Source organism: Brachyistius frenatus, unplaced genomic scaffold, assembly GCF_029030835.1.
Source record: "Brachyistius frenatus isolate BFR_SWC_R1_liver_20210118 unplaced genomic scaffold, ASM2903083v1 Contig_22, whole genome shotgun sequence".
In the NCBI taxonomy this organism is placed as follows: domain Eukaryota; kingdom Metazoa; phylum Chordata; class Actinopteri; family Embiotocidae; genus Brachyistius; species Brachyistius frenatus.
Window position 1 is genome coordinate 4,000,080 of NW_027210621.1, and position 22,287 is coordinate 4,022,366.

Genomic DNA, 22,287 nt, shown 5'->3' on the forward strand with positions numbered 1-22,287 from the left:
GTATTTAAATAGCACATTTAAACATAACAGAGGTGACCACTGCTGCACATAATCAAACAGAATTAAAAGATTTGGATTGACTGAATCATGAGAAGAAATAGGAAATAAGGTTTTAAGTTGGAGATAGATGACTTCTCTCAACATATCAATTCTGTTTTTTTAGACAATCCTAATGCAGAAAACAACAATGACAACGAAAAAAAAAAAAAAAACATCAGGTGACCCAAAGCAGACCTGAGGGGGGAAATGTGACGTTGCAAATACAAACATGGAAATATTCTGATGTAGTTTATTATGATTTGACTCGAATGTAAATGTGTCCACAAATTGAAAAACCAAACTGGCAAAAGTAATCATAAATTGGTATGATGCTGACCTAAAGCTACTTCCCAGTATAAGCAGCAATATACCAGCTACAAGTGGCTAACACACACAACACACCTCCCACTCAAATGAGTCAGCTGTAAGTCAGTGCATGAAAAAAAGTCAAAAGCTTTTGTGAAAGTCAGGAATAGATTTAGGTTTAAAAAGGTAAGTAAAGACAAGTTACTGTTTAAATAGGAAATGTAAATACTTAGCACTAAGAATACCTTAATATTAACTTCGTGATGAACAGTTAAAATAGTTCCCCAACAATTATGGATAACCAGTTGAAACAATTTGTCGTAACTAAGAGAAGCACTGCCAGTTCAGCTGCAAAGTTTGGAACAATGTGTTTTTTTAGCACGTAAAATCAACTTTTCAACCAATTCAAAAGAACTGATTTGGAAAATAATAGGTGGTGTTAATGAAGGGGCACCTGAGCTCATCAGACAGACAAAACAGTTTGACCACCCTGAAATAGATGAAACAACTCAAAATAATAATGAAATATATTTTATGTAAATGTTCCTTTTGCGTCAGAGCCAGAGGGTTAAAAAAAAAGAAAAAAAAAAGGAATAAAACGTGCAGCCTTGAAGACTATTTTCCCTTGTCACTCCTCTTGGTTTAGCCAGCAGTCAGTGTCCATATTGCCAGGGGAGCTGCACTACCTGATAAGCGGAGGTAGAGGCTCTCTGACACATCTGTCTGCTTGATGAGCCAAGTGTCAAAGCCCCCCAAAGTGCTGGATGGAGTGCATCAATAAACGACTTTAATCCCCTCCTGGGGCCAATGTCCTCCCACTAATAAGGGATCGTCTTACACCTCTGGCAGTAAGGAGAGAGGTAAAAGTGGCTTGGCATGGGCCTCAGCACGAGGATGTACTCTACACTGGGAATTGTCTGTACACAGGTAACAGGCTGTAAATCACACACGCCTGCTGTTTACTTAATTGCAGGACTGAATCGGCGTTTTGTTTCCTCCTCTATTTTTCTCTTTCCCTCTGCCGCCCTTTTATCTCTTTAAAGTGTACGTCTGTTTGTCATCACTCCCTCTCTGTTATCTTGTCAATCTCCATCTCTTGTGTTCGATATTTCAGGCTGTTTACCCCACCTCTGCTGTATATCCAACTCTGCCCCAGACAGTCTCACTTGCCAGACAGAAGTGGAAAAGCAGAGAGGATGCAGTATTGGTTGTGCTGAAGGACGTGTGGGTTGCTAGCATCCGCAGGGAAGATCCAATGAGTGTCCTAGTCAGAGTGACCCTAATTAACCACATATTATCTGCAGGCTGTGTGGAGGATTAAGGCCCTCAGCACTGGACCCTATAGGCCTAGAAGACCCACAGAAAGAGAACTCACTTCATATTCTGCCTTAAAGCAAAATAGAGAGAGAGAGAGGGAGAAGTGGGGATGGGAGGTAGAACCATAAAAAACAGAGCCAAACAAGAAAGCAGGGAGCATGTGGGAGGGAAGACGGGTGGCTTGAAGCATATCTGCAGGTCGGGACCTTTCTATAATGAGCAATAAACAATGTAATGTACAGTGCAGTCGGAAGACGTACTGTAGCCAGCGTTTCTGGCACCGTCACAAAGACGAAGACATAATTTGGATTTGTCTGTCACATCCTGAACATATCCTTCCCTCCTGCCCAGGTGCTGTTTGAGCAAATTGAAGTTTCCGCAGGAGGAGGGAATCATTATTCTATTGAGAGATAATGAGCTCATTCTCTCGTCTGACATTAGAAATGAACACTTTGCCATGTTGACAAGCTGTCACATACACGGCGTCAACAAGGCAATGCAATCTGGGAACTACACAGAACCCTCATTGACGCAGCACAATGAGCAGCCCCCACAAGCAGGAGAGCCTCTGATTTCTGGAGAAAACATTTTAGCAGCAGCTGTGACATACCTCAATTCGGATGAAAGACGAGCCAATATCAACAACACAATTAAACAGAAGATTAACTGACACCAACCAGCGAACTGTTAGAGGAATCCAAAGGTTATAGCTCATAGAGCATGACGTTTCCTTAAGTGTAATGTGTTATTACAAGTGTTACGAGCTGCTTGTGAATGTTTCCCATTTACATTACACCAAACTACTGTATAAAATAGTGCGGCACAGAGGCACGGATTTCATGAGATATTACAGGATAAATCTGTCCTTTGCTAACCCTGCTGTGCGTCTGCTATTCTGAGTCACTGTAACGTGGCCCTATGCTGTAATTCAAGCTTTAAGTCCTGACTCAAGGCTTGCGCTGTCACCCACCTCGGTCGGTGTCGTAGATGTAGACAAACTTCTGCCATTTGTAGTGCGAGAGCAGGCTGAGGACAGCACCCCGGAGGGCGGGCCGCATCTGGATGACAAACTGCACCTCATTATCGGTGGGGTAACTGGGTGTGACGAAGGAGGTGTGCAGGGCGCCGCAGAACGAGGTCAAGGTGTTCATGGACTTCTTGTCGTAGAATCCGAAGATGGCGTACACCCCGCGGGAGAACTGAGAGCAAACTGCAGGGACAGCAGAGAGAAAGAAGACACAAATGTTAAAATGGTAGTCAGCAAAACACACGTATGCACTTTTCACAAACATGTAGCTCATCCCTTTAGGCCATAAAGGTTCATTTGGGTTGTCTAACCCACCACTAATAGCCTATCAAGGGTTCATGAGACTTGATATGACCCCCATAACTCCAGTAAATGTATCCATTTCTCAATATCACAGTCAAAATTCCCGTTTACACCGAGTAGGAACTCTTTTCACCCTGTCGGTCCCTGTGCCAGGACCAAGTCACATCCTGGTTTGAAGTGCAGCCCGGCATCATTTCTAAAATGGACTAAAATAAATGTAACATTTGTTGTGCCTAAGTGGCGACTCATTATGAAGTCACCGATTGATCTGGCTTTTTAGCCGTCTCCATCTTGGTTTTTTTGGAACCAGAAGTGACCATATTTTGATAAGCTGGGGAGGAGGACAGAGCAGGGTGAATCTTACTGTGAATTTTTTTTAATGACACCATATTGACTTGGTATTTCATGATTGAAGTTGACATTTTTTTTGTGGATCTGTTGGAGCTAGAGTTTCTTTGGAGTCATCCCCTACTGGCCCTCAGTGGCATTGCACTTTAAGGCACTTTTGCATTGGCCTCACTTTTGAGTCATGGGATTTATGTCCACTTTATACACAGTATGTCGCTGTGCCTTACATTTGTTGCATCAAACTTGGAGGACTTGCAGTTGCATAGGATTTTTAAAACGTGTTCAATAACATCAGTGTTTTTTTTATTTTTATTATTAATAGCTTTCTTTAGGTGAAATTAATTACGTCAATTTAAAGTGGCACTCTGGCCTGATGGTGGGGACAAGGAGGCTGATAGTATCTCAGAATCCTCACCAGTTTCACTTATCAATGGAGCATGTGGGTCTTAATTTTGTCCTCACAGTTGTGTTTTTTTCACGGTGGAAATTTCTAAAAAATAAGGTGTTGACATTCATTCATCTGCATCTGGATAAGAGAAATATACATCAATGTACAAATAGAAAGTATGCATTCCATCAGAAGGTGAACAGATCGAGTCATAGTAGCTCACTAATGCAAGCGGAAGGATAGAAACATCACACCGCTCACTGAATGTCTGCAGCTCCCACTTGGAGCTCCCACCAGTTATAGCTGCGCTCCCTCATCCACAGTGAACGACTCACTGCAGCATTCACAGAGGCTGTGAGCACCGCTGCTGCCTGTCGCCGCTTCTGTTGCCTCCCACGAAAGAGCTGAAAAAGACAACTCTCTCTGCCTCGAGTGCAAAGTGAAGACGGACTCACTTTCAGTGACCTCATACCCACGTCTGTATTTTGTCGATGCCGCAATGTCGGTTACATCTGCAGAGCCGCCGTCTTTTCATAGCTCTGATTACAAATGAGATGTAATGAGAACAGGTATACGGATAGAGCTCGCAGGTCTACTTCTGAGGGGAAAATAAAGCTTCAACTAGCTGCACAAAAATTAAACCCTGCACACTAGAAATGCTATCTGACGAATCCAAAGGTAAAAAGAAATAATTAACGGTTACAACATCATTTGAATGTCAAGCAAATCTATAACAACCACTTCAGTTCACTGAACGTCGTAGTAAAACAAGCAGTTTTGTTTTTTTTCATCAGCTTGTGCAGCTGACATTTCTTGAGAGACTAAAAGAAAATGTTTCTGTTTGTTTGTGTATTCATCGTGCACTTTAGTGGGACAGCGTAAATTGTTAGGCTGGGGCGACTTCCATTCAGTCAGAAGCCATTAATGTGTAAACTAACATTTAGAGCTACAGGTGTGTTTTGCTTTCCCTACCCTATCATGAATGGCTGTTCACTTATTTTGATTGACTCTCAAGTGATCCCACTGGGTAATCAAGCATTCTTAACATCCGTAAACACTTTGAATATTCTAATACAGCCGTAGGATGACAGGGAGGAAAGACTCTACCCAATCTTATGTTAATGTTTATGGTAAATACTTGTTTCTGATTGGCTGATGGGATATCCATTCAAGCTGTATGGTGAGATACATCAGCTGTATCTTTGCTTCTTGTTGCTGCTCTAAATACGGAGTATTCTTTGAACTTAAAAACAATCCATCACTAACCTGACAGTTTGTATTTTGTCCCTCCACCCTAATCAAGCAGAAGATGCAATCACACACATAATAGCTATGTCTCTCTCTGTTTTTCCATTATCTCCTCGAGAGAATGTGTCTGTCTTTGTGAAGAACCATGCTACAATATGTGAAAACCTTACTTATGCTCAGAGGAAAACATGACAGTGCTCACGCAGTTGGCTCTCACTGCTGTGTGAATGAGATCTAGTCACTGCTGGGATTTGCCTCATCCTTTTTAATTCTATTCCCTCCCTATCTGTCCTGGTACAGACACCTCTTCCGAGGTATAAGTATCCATTCCCAGTCTCACACACACACACACACACACACACACACACACACACACACACACACACACACACACACACACACACACACACACACACACACACACACACACACACACACACACAGCAGAGCTTCTTGATAAGTGAATCAACAGATGGACAGCAGTATTGTGGGTAAGTGCTCCAGGGTGAAGAGTGCAATCTCCCACACTGAATGGGAGCCAGTAGGAGCTGCAGCCCCTGTCGAGGCCCAGTTTTCCTCTGCACTCCCTCTTAATTTGGACCAGTACTGACACAGAACCTATCCACGGGGACCAGATATGGCAGCCGCTTTCACTCTGCTCAGCTGTCCTCTGCCTATTAGGTTGAGCTTTGAGCATGCCCAAGCTTCAATAACGGATATGTCCACAGCATCCCCTCTTGATTCCCCTCGCCCTCCTCTTTTCTGCTCTCATCTTCCTCCATTCGTGCAGCTGAGTCTATGTGCAGCAAGGCTTCTGTGTTGCAGCGATCCCACGAGCAATGCCATCTGGTGCGATCTGAGCTCCAGGCAGGTTGTCCCACGGTGGCGAGATTTTTAAGATTTCTCTTGACAAAGAATGATGTGTTCTGTTTTGGGGGCACGCACACGCTACTCTCACTACACCAGATCTGCCAGCATCCTGCAACTCTGCCCATCAGACACAAGCCAACCTGCACTTTTTTTTTTTTTTTTCCTGGGGAATCACAAGAATTCTGCACAATCACCACGTGCACCTCCACCTTCTCTGGAGTCGGCCCTCATCATCATCATTCGTGACAAGTTTCTGGCCATATTATTACCATAAAGACCAAACCTCGGTTACTGTAACACAACATACAATTAATGGAAGCAGGGTTATTGATTTTCAGTGGCGTGCCTTGAGCTGAGCTCTGCAGAAACCTCATGTTTTCTCACTCTTAATCACTACTGGCCCGTTTCCATGGTTAGGAGGCCAACCGATGATGCCACATCTTGAGGCTTCGTGGGTTCAGAGGGCGTTTATATAGTGTAGCCTAGAGATGATATGTGATATCGGAGCTCCACAACTTTCGAGCTTAGCTGCTTTAGCTGTGCTGTTGGTCATCATCTATTATGTAATGTGTCATCTCATCAGTAAAAAATAACCTTCTTGTTGCAGGCTGGTACAACCAGCGTTTTTACAAACTGCTGTGAAAGAACACTGGACACCAATTTGCTGTTTCACCCAGCACTCGAGGACAAAAACAAAGAAGTATTGTCTCTTATCATCAACAGCAGGGAATGCCTGTGAGGAATGAGTGATTTTTTTTTCTATTTTTTTTATTTAAGTCAAAAATCTTTACAACATTGTAACTTTCTAATTAATCTACATTTTTGTTATAAGCAACACCAATTTTCTACCTCGCTAATTCGCCGGACATGTAAATTTCTTAACCTTTTAAATTTTAAATAACTATAATTCTTACATTTTACGGGGAGTAACAAGACAGCAGAACAAATGGAGCAGAGCAAATATGGCGGCAAGATTATGAATAGGAAACAGCAAACAAAAAGCAATCGGTAGAAACACTGATAAGGTCAAACAGGAATTTAAAGTTTATTTGCAGTGAAAAGGAAAAGTCAGTCAACTTAAATAAAAGAAAAATGCAGTTTGAACACAAAAGACTGGTTGTACCTTCATCTCTTAGGGTACCCTAATTTATATCTTTTTGATTCAGACCTTCAGACTTTGCAGTTTGGTCCAAAATGAAATAGCAGGTGGGAAAGGTGCTTCGGTATAAAGGACCTAAATTTGGTTTGACCAAAAATGGAGGTTCCAGTCGGGATCAAACTGAATCACTGTTCAGTTTGTGTGAACACCTTTTGAATGGGTCAGACTTTGGAACCAATTATAGAACGTTGAGGCAGGCTATAGGCACAAATTAAACAATACAAGAAGAAAAAAAGAGATGTGGAAAAAGCGCTGCAGTAGCACATGGGGAATGCAAAGACTTTAATTGCAATTTGTTCTGACAAAGAAATCAAAAATCAACTTGAAAAAACATAAAAATGCCAAAACGTAGGACTTATTTTCTGAGAGGAAAATAAATGCTGGTTTTAATGCCATAATAATAGTAATATAGTGGCAACAATACGAATCTGCTCATGAATTTTTCTCCATTTAAACAGAAAAGGCTACAAATTAACGACACGCCGACAACAAACCAAATCAGTGTCAAGAGAGACGCACCCAATGTAGGCCATGATGACAGGAAGTAGCTAAACTCTGACCTTGGTCTGGATTTAACCTTTGTGCATCAGGTGCCTCTTGCTTGTGATTCATAACGTCAAACATAGAACTGACTATATCTGAAATATTCCACTTCTAGAAAGTTCTGGATTACTATATTTTAGATCAAAAGAGCCATGTATATATTCCCTCACTCACTTTCTTCCAGAGATGTCTCTCCGTGCAGTCTTGATCCCCCTCCTCTAGCACCTGACTGCTTCACTCCACTCTCCTTGTTTTTCATCACTCTATTTGACCTCTTCTTCTGTTGTTGCCTGCTTTTTACCTCAGCCATCTGGTCATCCCCCAAAGCACACATCCTCTTCAAGCATGACAGTATCTCTCTCCACCTGAGTGGCTCTCTCTTTCCCTTCTCAGATTGTTTGCCCCATAATATCGCCCCGCTCCGTCAGTGGACCAAAGATTGGTGTTGGACTTTTGGGGAGAAAAAAAAAAGGAGTGGACAGAGGCTGGCCTCAACTTCATCTCACACAGTAATGAATTAAAATTGAAATAAATGTTGTGCTGTCCGTGGAAATAAGGCAGCTAAACAGGTCTCCAACTCTGAAGAAATAACAGACCAGTTCATACAATTCAATGATTCTGCAAGTGTCACCTTGAATTTCAATAATGGTAATTTAACTCACAAGTCTTCAGACAACCATGTGCATCACAGGAGCTTGTGTGAGATCTGAGTGGTAAACAACACAACACGTATAAATCTATCTCATCCGCTCCTCCACTTTTCCTTCTTCTCCAATCTCATTTGCAGTATTTGTTCTTCGTCTGCAGCTAACCGTGCTTCCTCCTCCTCCTCGTCCTCTTCCTCATCCTCCTCATGCTCCTCATGCTCTTCATCCTCCTCCTCCTCTTCCTCCACCTCCTCCCCCTCCCCTCACTCCCCCTCCCCTCACTCTCCCTGCTGCAGGGAACCATGCATCCCATCTCCAGTTCACTGGTCAAACACACACAGTGTGCCGCCCTCATTCCCTTCTATAATCAGGACACTCGGCAGTGCTACGGGGATGTTACATTTCTGATGCATCACTTGAGATGGCTGGCCTGGAATGCTAGTTCAGAGGGATATGTGGTATCCTGCAGGCTAATTCATAAAAAAAAAAAAAACCTTTTCATGCACTCAAGAGTATTTCGACTCCCGTACTCTTTTACGGCCCATGATCTGGAGCGTTGCACAGCCTTGGGAAGAGCACCGGGAACTGTAAATGTCAATGATGATTGTATCTCTTTAGCCGTTTTCCTCATCGTTTTCACGATTCTTCTCGCTTTCCCTCTTTGGCGCCGTTGTTTCTCTTCTCATCCACTTGTCCTCCATTTCCTGCCTGTGTCTCAGTCTTCTTCTCCCTCTGGTCCTCGTAGCTCCTCTTGCTGGTACCCTCCGCACACAAACACAAACACAAACACACACACACACACACACACACACACACACACACACACACACACACACACACACACACACACACACACACACACACACACACACATATACATACGTAACCCCCCCCTCCCCCCACCCACCCACCCACATCAGGACCAGCCAGTCCTGCTCGGAAGAAGGAATGTTGCCACAGGGAGATAGCTTGTAAGTGCCCTGGGGGATTGCATCAGCTCTTGTCATGTGAAGTGCTTCAAACTGTGAACTTGAATGGCAGACCCAGATTCAAGAACTACTCAACTGCAGTTGTGCCGTGAAACATTAAAAGGAAGCTGTTACTAGTCCTGCTGAATCAACTTCTAGGATCTATTTATACTTCAAATTATCTGCTGGATTAAGTAACATCAGTACACACACTTTGAAAAGAGAACAAAAAGATGCACTTACTGCTTAGAACAAAGGCAGGGCTATATTATTTACATTATATTGTGTGAAATACTCATGTTACTGTTGAAAAAAAACTGATTACAGTGGGCCTGAGAGCCCAACGCTCTAGACTTGAGAAAACACATGCAAATTAAGAAAACATCTTCCCCAAATTGACAACATAAGCGCAGCATTTAGATGAAAAAAAAAGAGCTTCAAATACAGAAAAAACAACAAAACACAGAAATGAACCCACAGCAGTTTGCCTCTGCAAAATTCTGATTTAAAAGTATACTGTGGAGGTTTTGACTCCTAGGAAAGCTATGCAGAATTGATTTCATGCATGCGATGTGATCCACAAACCTCCAAACGGTTTCACACAATTAACAGCGGTAGTACTCCACATAGAAACAACAGCACAAATTGGAGAGAGGAAAACAACAGTGAGAGCGCAAACAATGCAGTTGTCAAGATGTTAACTAGCTTGCAAAGGTTTTATAAGATGGGAAATGATTCCACATGTTTGTTAGTCCTCATGGAGACACATTATCTACTCCCGCTTTATCCCTGAACAGAGTTGAGGGAGGCTGGAACCTATCACAGCTGACTCTTATACACTCTGGACAGCTTGCCAGTCCACCACAGGGCCAACACAGGCAGAGAAAAGACAAACAACCATCTGCACTTACATTCACACCTACGGCTAATTTAGAATCATCAATCAACCTAACATGCATGTTTTTGGACTGTGGGAGGAAGGAAAACCCACGCAGGTACAAGGAGAACACGCAAACGCCACACGGAAAGTTCCCAGCCGAGGTTTGAACCCAGAACCTTCTTGCCTTCTTTGATTACAAGAAAACTTCCCAGGGTACAATTAATTTAAACCAAAAAAAAAACCCAGCTGTTCTGGAGGCGATGACATTTATAATATTCTTTTTTTTTTTTTAACAGAGCCGCTTTTGTTTAAGTGAATTTCTCATCTGAGTCGCGTTCACCCCGCCAGGTCGGGATTGCCCACTGCTGTGTGCCTCATCTGCTCTTTGGGTTGGAAAAAAACAGTACAAGCAATCCAAGGGTGAGTTCAGGAGTGCGTGTGTGTGCGTGTGCGCGCGTGTGTGTGTGTGTGTGTGTGTGTGTGTGTGTGTGTGTGTGTGTGTGTGTGTGTGTGTGTGTGTGTGTGTGTGTGTGTGTGCCCACGTCTTTATGTACATGGGTGTTTGACTGGTGGAGTGCATGATGGATGATAGTGGGGGGTAAGCAGCCCGGCTCTGTCACCAAAGCTGGTTAGCCCGGAGCTCACCCACAGAGAGATCCTGTCGTCCAGAGGACAGGTTTCCCTCTTCCTGTGGTCCATTTTCCATCACATTTTCTATCTACTATTCTGAATTTAGATCTTTTTTTGTGGCAAAGATTCATATATGCAGATACCTGCATGAAGCACACATACAGTAGATTCATAACGGAAAATGGTTATCTGCGTTTTATTCTATTTCTATAGTATACAACTGTTAATCGTAAACACCCAATGCATTCCCTTGTTTGCCAGATACATTCATAAAAGTCAAATGGAAAAGGTTACTGCCCAGTAACTTTAATGGTTCAAATTAGCATGTCTCTATTGAAGCAGTGTCTAAAGAGCAGCCTCAACACAGAGCAGATAAATCTCTGTTTCACCGCTGCCTGGATGAACGGAGGGTATAAGAAACATCTTATTCCAGTGTGGCAACACACAACAAGTGTCAATCCAAATGTAATGTGAGATACGACACGCGCTTCTAAATATACATTCACACGTTTTGATATGTGTAAGTCACTGTATGTGTAAGTTATTTTGTAAAACCCAGGCTGCTTATATTTTTTGTATACACAGCAGGCCAGGAGGCTTTTCTGAAAAATGTTGTACAGTGTAAATGCAAGATTGCATAAGCAGAGATTCACTTTTATTTATACCCAAGTTCAAAAGTTGACTTTTGTTTGGGTCAGTTACTGACTCAGAGCTGTTGAGTGTTGTCAGATAACAGGTTAAATATCCTGATGAAAACAGTGTATGGAGATAGTAATTACTGATAATTACTGACAATGTCTATAAAGTTAGAATAATCACAATGATCAATTTTAAATTTCATTTTAGTTTTCTTTGGTCTGAGCTTTATGTAAAGTAGTGAGGAGGCCATTTTGAAAATTTGTGTGAAAACCTGGCATCATTTACAGTCTCGAGGTTTAAAGAAATTTACCTAAAAGGTGTCCATAGAAAACATATTTATCCTCTACCATACTGTGTCACAGCATTCTGATGGATGGCGCATATCCAACCTAAAATACCAGGATGTCCAAATAATATGTCAACAGTTCTCAACTCTGTGTGCAACAAAGACAGAAATACAAGCTTATGAATCACATCAGAGTTAAGTGATATGATTCTGCATCAAATATTTGACATTTTGCAAAAGTAGGTCAAAGGACAAATAATTATGCAAACTATGGTTTGCTTTATAGATTGACCCAATATTCCAGTGAAACACAATGTTTTAGAACAATTTGAATATGTGAGTGAATTATATTTGCATGATGGATGACATAATACCTTAAAGTATTTTTTCAAGAAGACACCAAAATACTAAAAAGTAGGACTCTGTGGCAACTGAAAAATAAATTATTATATATTATATGAAATGATTATGATATATTAGTGTGGTATTATTGTAACACATACAAAACAAATCTAAATGATGAATTCATGTAAATATGCGTACAAAATATTTGTATAATTTACTCAAAGTAACACTTCTATCAATAGAGATTAAATGAGGTTCGAATCAGGTTTGCTTAATGTCACCAAATAACAGTTTTTTTAAAACTCCGGCTGACAGAATATCTTTCTTTTTGTATTGGCATATCTTTTCCTTCTACTTTCTACTGGATTAAGTCCCATCCTTGGTCTGAATTCCAAACCTTTTTGCCATCATAAATAATGGCCAACATATCAAAGATTTGACTGCTGCAAATCACTATGAAAACAGTGTGCTATAAATGCAAAGCTGACCCGAGGACCAAAGTTACATGCACGCTACCTCCCTATCACTGGAATTAATTTGCTATTCTCTTTCCTCTCTCGCTTTCCTCTGAAGCCCTTCAGCCATCAGCTCCCTCTCCTCTCCACCTGCCATCCTGATGATATAGTCCTGTACTTATGAGAGTGGCCAGTGAGCAATCCTCTGGGGAGTCAATGACTCTCAACTCCATCTCCTTCTGACAGCTATTTTCACCTTCAAGGTCTTACCCTCATGCTTTTGTTTGAACACAGAGCAACACACTGGGCTGAAAGCATTGTGCAGGTCAAACAGAGCTGCACTCCACAGACGACCTGCACATGTGGTGATGTCTTCATTATCATGGCCACGCCATCTGTTCATCATTATGCAGAGGAAAAGAGCAAGAGGTTTGAACAGGAATGCTGTTCAAATGTTCAATACGCTGGCCATTTCAAAAGTTCAGATAACAGCCCTTCGACGTGATCACGAGATTGCAGTCAAAGCGATACATGCAGAATTCTCACTTTGTGTGCCCCCACGTCCGCTGCATGTCATTTCCTTGACACATGCAATTAAGGACTATCTTTGTGAGCAGACCTAAACCCTTGGCCTTCACTTCACCTCGACAGCCAAGCTCCGAGAACCCGGCCCATTACGCTGAACAAATAACAATCCGTTGGACAGCCTCATGCAGTCCACCATTTGCTGCAATGCAGAGGCGGGAGGAGTGCTGCCGGACTTGTCTTATCCTTTCAGAGATGATCTCTCCTCTCACCTTCAGGAGGATGTGACTACAAGTGCACAGTGAGGATAGCGGCTGACCCTTTGAGTGTGGCTGTGTGCATTTTTAAGGAGGATTCAGCAGAGTATGAAACATGTAAGGCTTATGATATTCTGTAATTGGATTTCCCAGAAAGCTGGTGACAAAGTCCCTCACACACCACTAATCCTCCCAATCAGCACTGCGGGCCTAAAGCGCGTGCTTCTTTGCAGATGAATATGGAAGACGAGAAGAGAGTGATGCATGAAGTAATGAAGAGCGTGGGGTGGATCGCGCCATGACCGCATGAGGATGGACGGCGACTTAAGGTGTGCCGGTCTGATCACCATCTCTGCGGTGGGGAGAGAGATGAGTTAGAGGAGGCAGGGTGCCGAGCGCAGCTCCAAAAAGGAGAGAGGAAGAGCGAGGAGTGCAACTTGTCCGATCACAACAGCAAACAGTGAAACTGTTGCTGTCAGTCTTGGTCTGTGCCAACAAACCGGGCAGATTAGCTCTGCTGAATCACAGGAGACAGGTAATCTTTGGACTGCCTTTAAGAGAAGGAGACAAAAGGGAAATAAAACTCGCAGCCCAATCAAAGAGATTAAAGCAATGTATAAGAAGATGCCTCTAAATTATTCGACGTGACTACAGGAGAGCCGGGTTCACGCGAGTACAAATTTGTAGTGATATTTCAGGTATATAGAGCTGCTTGTTTTGAATCCAATTCCACACAGCAGGGGGAATACCTGTCAGCTGAAAACCTCTCCTGTTCCTGTGGATGATTGGATGATTGAAACAAAAAAAACAAGCAGGGCAAGCTTTGTGGGTGTCTGGCTGGGAGGCACGTATATTTTTCCATCGATGTCAAAACGCTATATTGTTTCTCCTGCCCTCCTATGTACATCAATTCTGTCTGTGCTTAATAACCCAGTTTTGTTTGTCGTTTTCTCTTCTCATTTGCAAGACACGACAGCGAGGAGTCGTGAAATTTCCATATTCCAGTTAGAGTGCACACCATCTGATGTTAATGCTTCCTGACTAGTTGTTTCTGTCCTTTAGGGGGATTTCAGATCCCCACGTCTCATATATGGCTTATAAGCATATGCAAAGGCAAGATTGTGCCACACAGGGACACGAAGAGGGGATGACTATCTGCCAATCTCATGAGCTCCACTTCCTGCGCATGTAAACTAAGCCTTTGCCCCTGGTGTCGCTAATCAAATTACATATCACCGTTCATATCTTAGGGCAATGAAACAATCCAAGCGAAGCCATTGAAGGATTTTCATTGTGAAACTTGATTACAGGGCTGAATTGTAAAGCAGCACCTCTCCAGGACCGATCTCTTCGAGCCCTTTGTCTTTCTGTGAAGAATGATGGAATAAGTCAATGAGGACGGGAGATGGGACAAGTTGTTTAACCTTGAGGACATCACTTAAAGACTTCCTTCTCAGCTTCAATGCAGGCATTGGTTAAGTATGTAGAGTCCAGCACCACTTTTCATCTTATTAGGGTTCTTGCTGAGATGGTGTTCCGTCCCTGAATGATAATGCTGGAGGAGGTAGCACAGAGACTGAAATGGAAAACAGAGGGCCACACAAGTGAGTGAGTTGTATTCCCTTTATATTCCAAGGCCACAGTATGCAGACCCTTAAAATGTGCCTCATACTCGCCATACTTTTCTAAAACAAATTTCCCCACAAAAACCAATAAAGATTTTCAGCGAGGGGCTTCACTTTAGAGCCATTTCATATTGTTGCTCAGAGAGAGAAGAGCAAGAAGTTTTCCCGCATTAGATGAAAAGATGTGCTCCATTTTATTCTCGGTGGACCTTTCATTGTCTGGATATGTGCCGGGCACCGATACCAATGAAAAGATTTGGTGGCAGTCTAATATCTTGTCTGATATCGTCACCGGGCTACATTGTAGTCAAGTCACAATAAGCCCAAGGCTTTGAAAGATCTGTTTTTAACGTGACAAAGAAACAATGTAATAGATGGAATCTGAGTCTCCCTGGTCAGAACAACTAAATGCTGACCCTTATACTACAGTAAACATGATACAGTATACATTTACCTATAATCTAAACTGGTAAAGCTCCCATGAAAATGTATTTCTATTATTATTATTATTATTATTAAGTTCAACTAAATCACAGAAAGAGATAGAACCTATTTTATTCACCTCTAAAAGCAGCTAAGACCTATGATGGCATCTAAACCAAAATGTTTTGAATTTATTTCCTGTGATTTTGAGATTCATGCCAAAATATCCCAACACAGAATTTTTGTGTCGGTGATGCAACACAAAATGCAACACAAACATTTTAAATTACATCTCAGTAACAATGTCCTGGTTACTGAAGAAAATCTACAATCCTTGCTGTAAACGAAAATTTTTCAGGTAGATATATTCCTAGTTACAACTTGGATTTTATTTTAGTTTGTTTCTGGCCATTGGCTCAAAGTAATCACTGAGATTCTGAGTATGCAGTAACTTCACTAAAAATAGGTCCAATGGAGTAACAGCAAGTAGAGCAGGTTTAATATGTACTAAGAAGTTTGACTGTGTCTAATGGTCTGTAAGTTGGTTACCTTTGTTCGCTCTTCCAAATATAATTGTCTGACCCTGGGGCTTTTGCCCTAATGTAAAATTGATGAAAGCATTTTATGACCGAAGTTGCACTACACGCATTTTTCATCAGTTCTGGTCCTAATCGCAGAGTTTGGCTGATGGTGAAAATAACATTGCTGCTCCGCAACTCTTACAATAGAACTCATGCAACAAGAGACTTCATTACTCCTAAATATTTCATTCAGTTACAGAGGTGTCCTAGGGCTAAAACGCTTTACTCCGAGACAAACCCCTGAAATTGGAGTGAAATGTTCACTGACTTTTCACAAACTTCGGTCACTTGAGAGCAATTTTCAAACTTAAGCTCCTTTATGCATAAAAGACCCAAAGTCTATCCCCTTACAGCTTAGGGATGGCACTTGTACAGTAGCGGCAGTGGCAGCAGTTTCAGCGCTACAATGGCCAGGAAGAAAATACATGTCTCCTTGAGAAGAAAGAAACAGATATTTCTCTGTGTCCTTGACATAACTAAGAAAGGTATTTTGTTCAGTCTCACTTTCTATTTACACAATAGCTGATTTTAGCTTTGGGTGACATGTGGGGCACCCACACAAAAAAAGTTTGACATTTGCTTGATCGGTTTTCTATAGCTCATTTGCACGTCACGTCAGTAGTTGTCATGTCTCTGTGTGGGTTAGTTAACCTCATCGGTGTTTGTGCACAGATTCTAGTTTGTGCCCCAAACAGACTACTGCCTGAGGAGTTCTCCAACTCAGTGACTGAGTGATGATGTAACACCATCGGTTACACTGATTGCATCGTCTTCCTGTATCCAATTCAAATTAAAAGCTTACGTTTCATACATGGTCCAGCAGTCAAGGAAGGTTGGGATTGAGATAACAGTTGTGGAATTTAGTTTGTTGTCTCAAGTGCAATAGTTCAATAATTAGGGTTTCTTCTTTAGAGGTGTGCTGTTCTATTTCTGTATTTGTGTGGTATTTATCATATCATTATTTTTTTAGTCTCATTGAGATCAGGATCTCTTATTCAAGAAAAACTTGTGTACAAAAAAACCCCAGCTAACCATAGAAAGACACAGAGAATTCACAGACATGCATTTAAGAGAAGCATTTACAAGTGTGATGGCAGACATACAAGTACATCTTATGTTAATGTTAAAGTGTAATAAGAAGATGTAACTTCATATTGTTTTCAGGACTCATTCCATTTGGGAGCAGCAAAATATTTGAGCCCATTTTTTTCATGTTCATTGTGAACAAGAGCTAAAGCTAATGTTAAACTGTCTTGTGACCTGACATTGTAAGCTCTGTATTCAAATGGAACCAGAGAGCCGAGGTAACCAGACCTATAAATAAACATACAATGCTGCTCCCTTCTGTTTGTTAAGGAGGACCATCCCACCTTTTCATAGATGTGCACAGGATTTTGGCAATTTAGCTTTATTTGTGTGTTTTTTGACAGGAATAGGGTAATAGTGTAATGATTAAATTAAAAAATATATATATTTGTATTTATAAGCTCAAATATTTTACTGTTTGTCTCTCTAACTTCCGTTTTATGTTTTTATGTTTTTATATTTTCTAGCACTTTTTATTTGTGTCGTTCCAAATGTTTTAATTACAGTTAGTGCACAGTGGTATTGGGTCACCAAAGGTGCCATACAAGCTAGAACCTCTCCATTTACACTATAAATGAACAAGATGCCATTCCGCATCAAGTATTCAAACGTACAGGACATTCCTTTGTTGTAAGTTAATTTCAAAGAGCTACTTTTGGTCACTGTCCACGTCACAGACATTGTGGGACTGCGACAGCGGGTGCGCGGCTCATTTGCAGAGGCGTACAAAAAGCTCACTCTCGACTGGCAGCATATTCAGAATGTTGAACTTCAGCACTGAAGAAGAATGAGGGGAGACAAAGAGAAAGTTTCCTATCTACTTCCAATCCAGTTCACATCTCAGGCACAAGTACACCTCGTCGTTCACAAACAAAGTAACCGGTCACTTTATCTCTCCATCTTTAGCACTGTGCCCCTCTCCTCCAGTATCCCCTCCTTGTATAAACATAGCTAAGCCACTGAACTCGTTCTTGTCCTTTTTCATCATATTCTAGCACTGTCAGGGCTGCAAAGGGCACCGGCATCTGAGAGAAGCTTTCCATTGAGGCCTTTGGAATGGATTCACTCCAAACGGCCTTTTCATTCGGCAGCTGCGATGGATTAGCTCTGTCATGGGTCCAGATGAGGTTTGCCTTCCCGATATGCACGTCACGCTGCAGAAAATAAAGCCACATCGCCGAGATAAAGAAGGGTGGAAAAATAAGATGAGGGGACAGGAGTGGCGCTGACGGCTGCCCAATGGTTGATGATGGAATGATAGAACACTTCAATATTTCATCGCACAGTCATGCATGGACACACAAACATGGGACAGCGGCCTGGGAGCAACCGCCCACAGGTTTTACGTAGCCATGTGTGAAATGGCAAGAGCCACACAACAGCACTCTCCGAATTAACCATTGGAGGGAGAAACAGAGGAGGGTCATGGTTGAAAGAGCACATCATGTTCGCTTAATTCTCACTCATGGGGATAGTGAGCACTAAGGACAGAAAGAAGCATGTAAAGCAAGACCACACCGCTGGGTGATATTTACATGTTTCTTTTTTTTTTTTTTTTTGCACACACATACATCCTCTTAATATAAGCTGGACAAATTGATGGACAGAAATGGCAACCACCTTCTTGACGAGCAAGGAGCTGCCAAGTCGAAGCACCAGCGGAGCTTTGTAATCGTCCCCAACCGAATTAAAGCATATTACTCACGGCTATTTGATTATCATTCTTCTCTTTACAGCATTCATGCAGATGTGATTAAAGTCGCGCATTCGGCGTGAATCAGCGAACAATCTGAAATATATTGGCTCTTGTTATGGTGACAACACAACTAAAGTGATTTGAGAGGCTCTGGGTTTTTATCCCTGCGCCTTGCCAGAAGATATTTCTGGTTCATTGTCAATAGCAGTTTATTCCAACACATCAACAGGCCGCTCTCTTGACCCGGCTCTGCTCTCGTTCCTCAACTGCAATCATAGTTGCAGTAATCGTCTATAAATTTGGCCCATCTTCAGAGGTGTTAGTCTGCAATATGTCTTTCATTATATAAGACGTCTTTAACCACAGAGGCTATCCGTGGCACAGCATGTCTTATTTGCATCCCTGTAACACTGCAAGGAATATGCTAATTGTTTTGTTTTTTTGCCTCCTCCTCTCCTTCAGTCTGTATGCTAGAGTGCCCATCCACTAGTTTCACAAGGTTATGATGCTTCAGTGGCCCGGCGACTGTGAACTGTCACAAGCAATCAGTTATGATGGAGCCCTTGTTTCTGCACAGACATGCCGCTTTGGCAGGACTCTGCGAGTGAGTGCCTCTTTTGAAACAGGCCAGAAACGTGTGGATCAATCTGCTCTGTCGGCAGACGGGAGAGCTGGAAGCTGGAAGCCCCATCGCACTGTGATCCAATATTTACAAGTTGGGAGAGTACATCGTGACACTCCCTGTTGGTGCTTTGTATTCATCACAACACAGCCCCGATGTCATCTTCATTTTTGACTGTCTTTAGCACAGAAATGATTCTCCACCACACACATATGGAGGGAGACCAAACTGATAAGCAGCTGATAATGTAGTCCAAGTGGTCTGACTAGCTTAGAAAGCGCAGCGGTGCCAATTAATGCTTTTCTGGGGCTTCTTCGGAAATAATAAGTGTTTTCTTTTAAAAGCTGTCTGACCTTGGTTAGGACAATGCAGTCACCAGCTCCTATTGAGGAAGACTACAGAATTCCCTTTTTTTTTTCTTTAGGACCCAGTGAAGCCAGACCAATGCAGCAACTTCCGATGAGGCACGATGCGGATGTGCTATTCCAGCTCAAGTAGGGGATTACTGATTCAGTGATTACGGGTATTGTAGTGGATTCTAGTGAATGGCCAATAGCTAGCTGACTGTGACTGCAATGGCTGCGGGAACATAGCTGTAATGGGCTTTGTGGGAAAGATTAAATATACATAAAAAGGGGGAGATAGAAATGAGAAAGACAGAGAGCGGGAGAAAAGAAGTACGAAAAAATGCTGACTGCACTGTCAGAGATCTTTACCAGTGACAAGTTTGAAAAACACTCCTTTTTTTCTTGTTTTACCCCCTCTCTCCCTGCCTTTTACACAACTGGTGCATGAGGGTAAATTACATTTTGAAATGAAAAAGAATCTGTGCCACAAACAACATAGCTCCCTCTCCTTAAGAGGTTTTGCTCTTAGAGCAAACAAAATGGAAAGCAGCCATTGCATAGAGCTGGACTGCTGGCAGACACATCCCCGATGCACCTGAGACGAGTACTTCAGAACAGTGGCTCGCACCCCTTGTTCATTTTACTTAAAATGCGCCACATGTAGAGCCTCTTTCTTATCACAAACTCGTTTTTCCTTGCACTGAGCACAGCAGCAAGTGCGTTCAATGCACCACTAAGATTTTGTGTGTGTCTCCTCCCGTGTAGTCCCTCATAGTGTTTATCGCTACTTTTTTATTTATTTATACGGTCAGCCCGCTCCTCTTGTTCATCACAAGGCAGTGTTGATATCATCTTCAATAAGGGAACACGGACTTGGACTGTCATTGTTGACTTATAGTTCAGAAACCACCCCATTATTTGAACAGTGGTGAACAGATGTGCGGAGCATAGATGGGCTGTCATGTTGTATCATGTCTGCCGCCGAAAAAGGGGGCTTGATCTACGCCTTGCATCGGTGGTTCTGCAGTAAAACTCACGCACGGGGGAGTGTTCCACAAATTGTACCTCAGCCTACTCTTGTTAATAGTGACATCAGGGTTTTTAGCTGAGACAGTTTTTATATATGAGGAAATTCATCAGTGTTATAGCTTCACATGTTTCCTTTTTTTTGGTTGTTGTGCTATCCTACAATCACTATGCATTATATAAAAAAAAACATTGGTTATCATGTTGATACACTGTGACTCTGTGTTTGCTGTTTTTGAAACTACAGGCTGTAGGGTGATGATATCCTCAGGCTGCCCGTGACAGTCAATCCACAATAATTTCTTCTTAAAACCCTCTTGTCACTTGCTATTTATGACACTTGCAAGAGATAACTGAGCAGATAGATAAAGGAAATCAATAGGTAATTCAAAGAGGAAGAGGAAGGTCTGAATACACCACAAAAGACTGGTAACTGTAAGGATGAGAGAAATCTCTAAAAGTACGAACAGTAATTCCAAATCAAAAATATGTAGCTACACTATGTATACTCTTCAGCCTCCGCAGCTGCTGAAAAAGGCCAACTGCTGGGCATTTGGCCATTTTCTGTGTTTGTGAAAGATATATGGAGATTTGACGGCACCACGGTAGCAAGGGAGGAAATCTGTTGTTTTACCAAACAACATCTGCCGGCATCATTGATTCCAAGACAAATAACACTCCGACAGCCGCACTTCTCCTCAGGTTGGGTTTAAGAGGATCTTTTGATATGCTGATTAAAAATTCATTGTGTTGAATCTGCCTTGGAGTGTGTTCTATGTTTTCTATTTTGAATCTCATTACAGCATCAGCTATGTGCCTGACTTAAAAAAAAAAAAAAAAAAAAATGCAGCTACAGCAGAGGGCATCTCATGGCCAGGACATTAGGTCACAATAATGTTCCCTTTGGAGGTTTGGCCTTTGGAATATTTCCAGCCTTTTATATGTTGGCTTTATGAAAAAAGCGTTAGCCTCATGTGAACATAACAAATAATACCGGTGACTGCAGTCGTACCAGCAAGACTTCAAGAAAGTGGTAAATTTAGGAAAAGTCATTAGTACTGCATCAGTACTAAAAACACATTAAGCGTGTTGCTGTAATGTAATAGTTATTACTGTGGCACTTGCAAAGACATTTAAAATAGGTTTAATGGGAATTTTGGCAATTTTGTAGTTCCTAAAAATAATGATGATAACTTACTATAAAAAATGATTACATGTGACTGTGTGTGACAGTCACCACCCTTTCTGTGCCTCATCCTTTTCTGTCTGAACTGCGCTGTCAGTCACCCCCCTCTGCTGACATCCTGCTCCCCTCTCAGAGGCCTCGCAACTCCCAGAGCATGTAACCCCATCCCAGGCCTCGTCTGTACCACTCATTTGACTTAGGCCCCCATAGAACCACCTCGGCTGTCCTCTGAGACCGCCTGTCCTGCTAGCCTCAAAATCACACCATTATGTTACACTGCTGTGGCTCGTGTTTCGCTCCGAGGCTTCTGCACTGTCATGCTGCTTATCAAACACACTTCCTACTTCATTTTTTTTTTTTACATCGTTCTTTTTTTCCACATAAATCCTAGTCTGCATATAAATGTTTGTTTTTCTCTAAAATTGTGCTGTTTGCATAGACACAGGACGCAGCCTAGAATATTTTTACTCTGACCTTTACTGTGGATGAATGATGAACTGTGTCATGTGAGAATC

At 42.0% G+C, this 22,287-nt stretch overlaps 1 protein-coding gene across 5 annotated transcripts in view; it reads right to left on the reverse strand.

Annotated features, from left to right (window-relative positions):
• Positions 1-22,287, reverse strand: part of LOC138620064 (glutamate receptor 3) — an 84,821-nt gene that overhangs the window by 57,187 nt on the left and 5,347 nt on the right. For all 5 annotated transcript variants that reach the window (XR_011310848.1, XM_069696992.1, XM_069696991.1 and 2 more), the window contains exon 3: positions 2,633-2,872. Coding sequence is in view for 4 of the 5 variants with exons in the window: in XM_069696992.1 (XP_069553093.1) it covers positions 2,633-2,872 (240 nt within the window). In the remaining variant the exon portion in view is untranslated. The remainder of the gene's footprint in view (positions 1-2,632; positions 2,873-22,287) is intronic.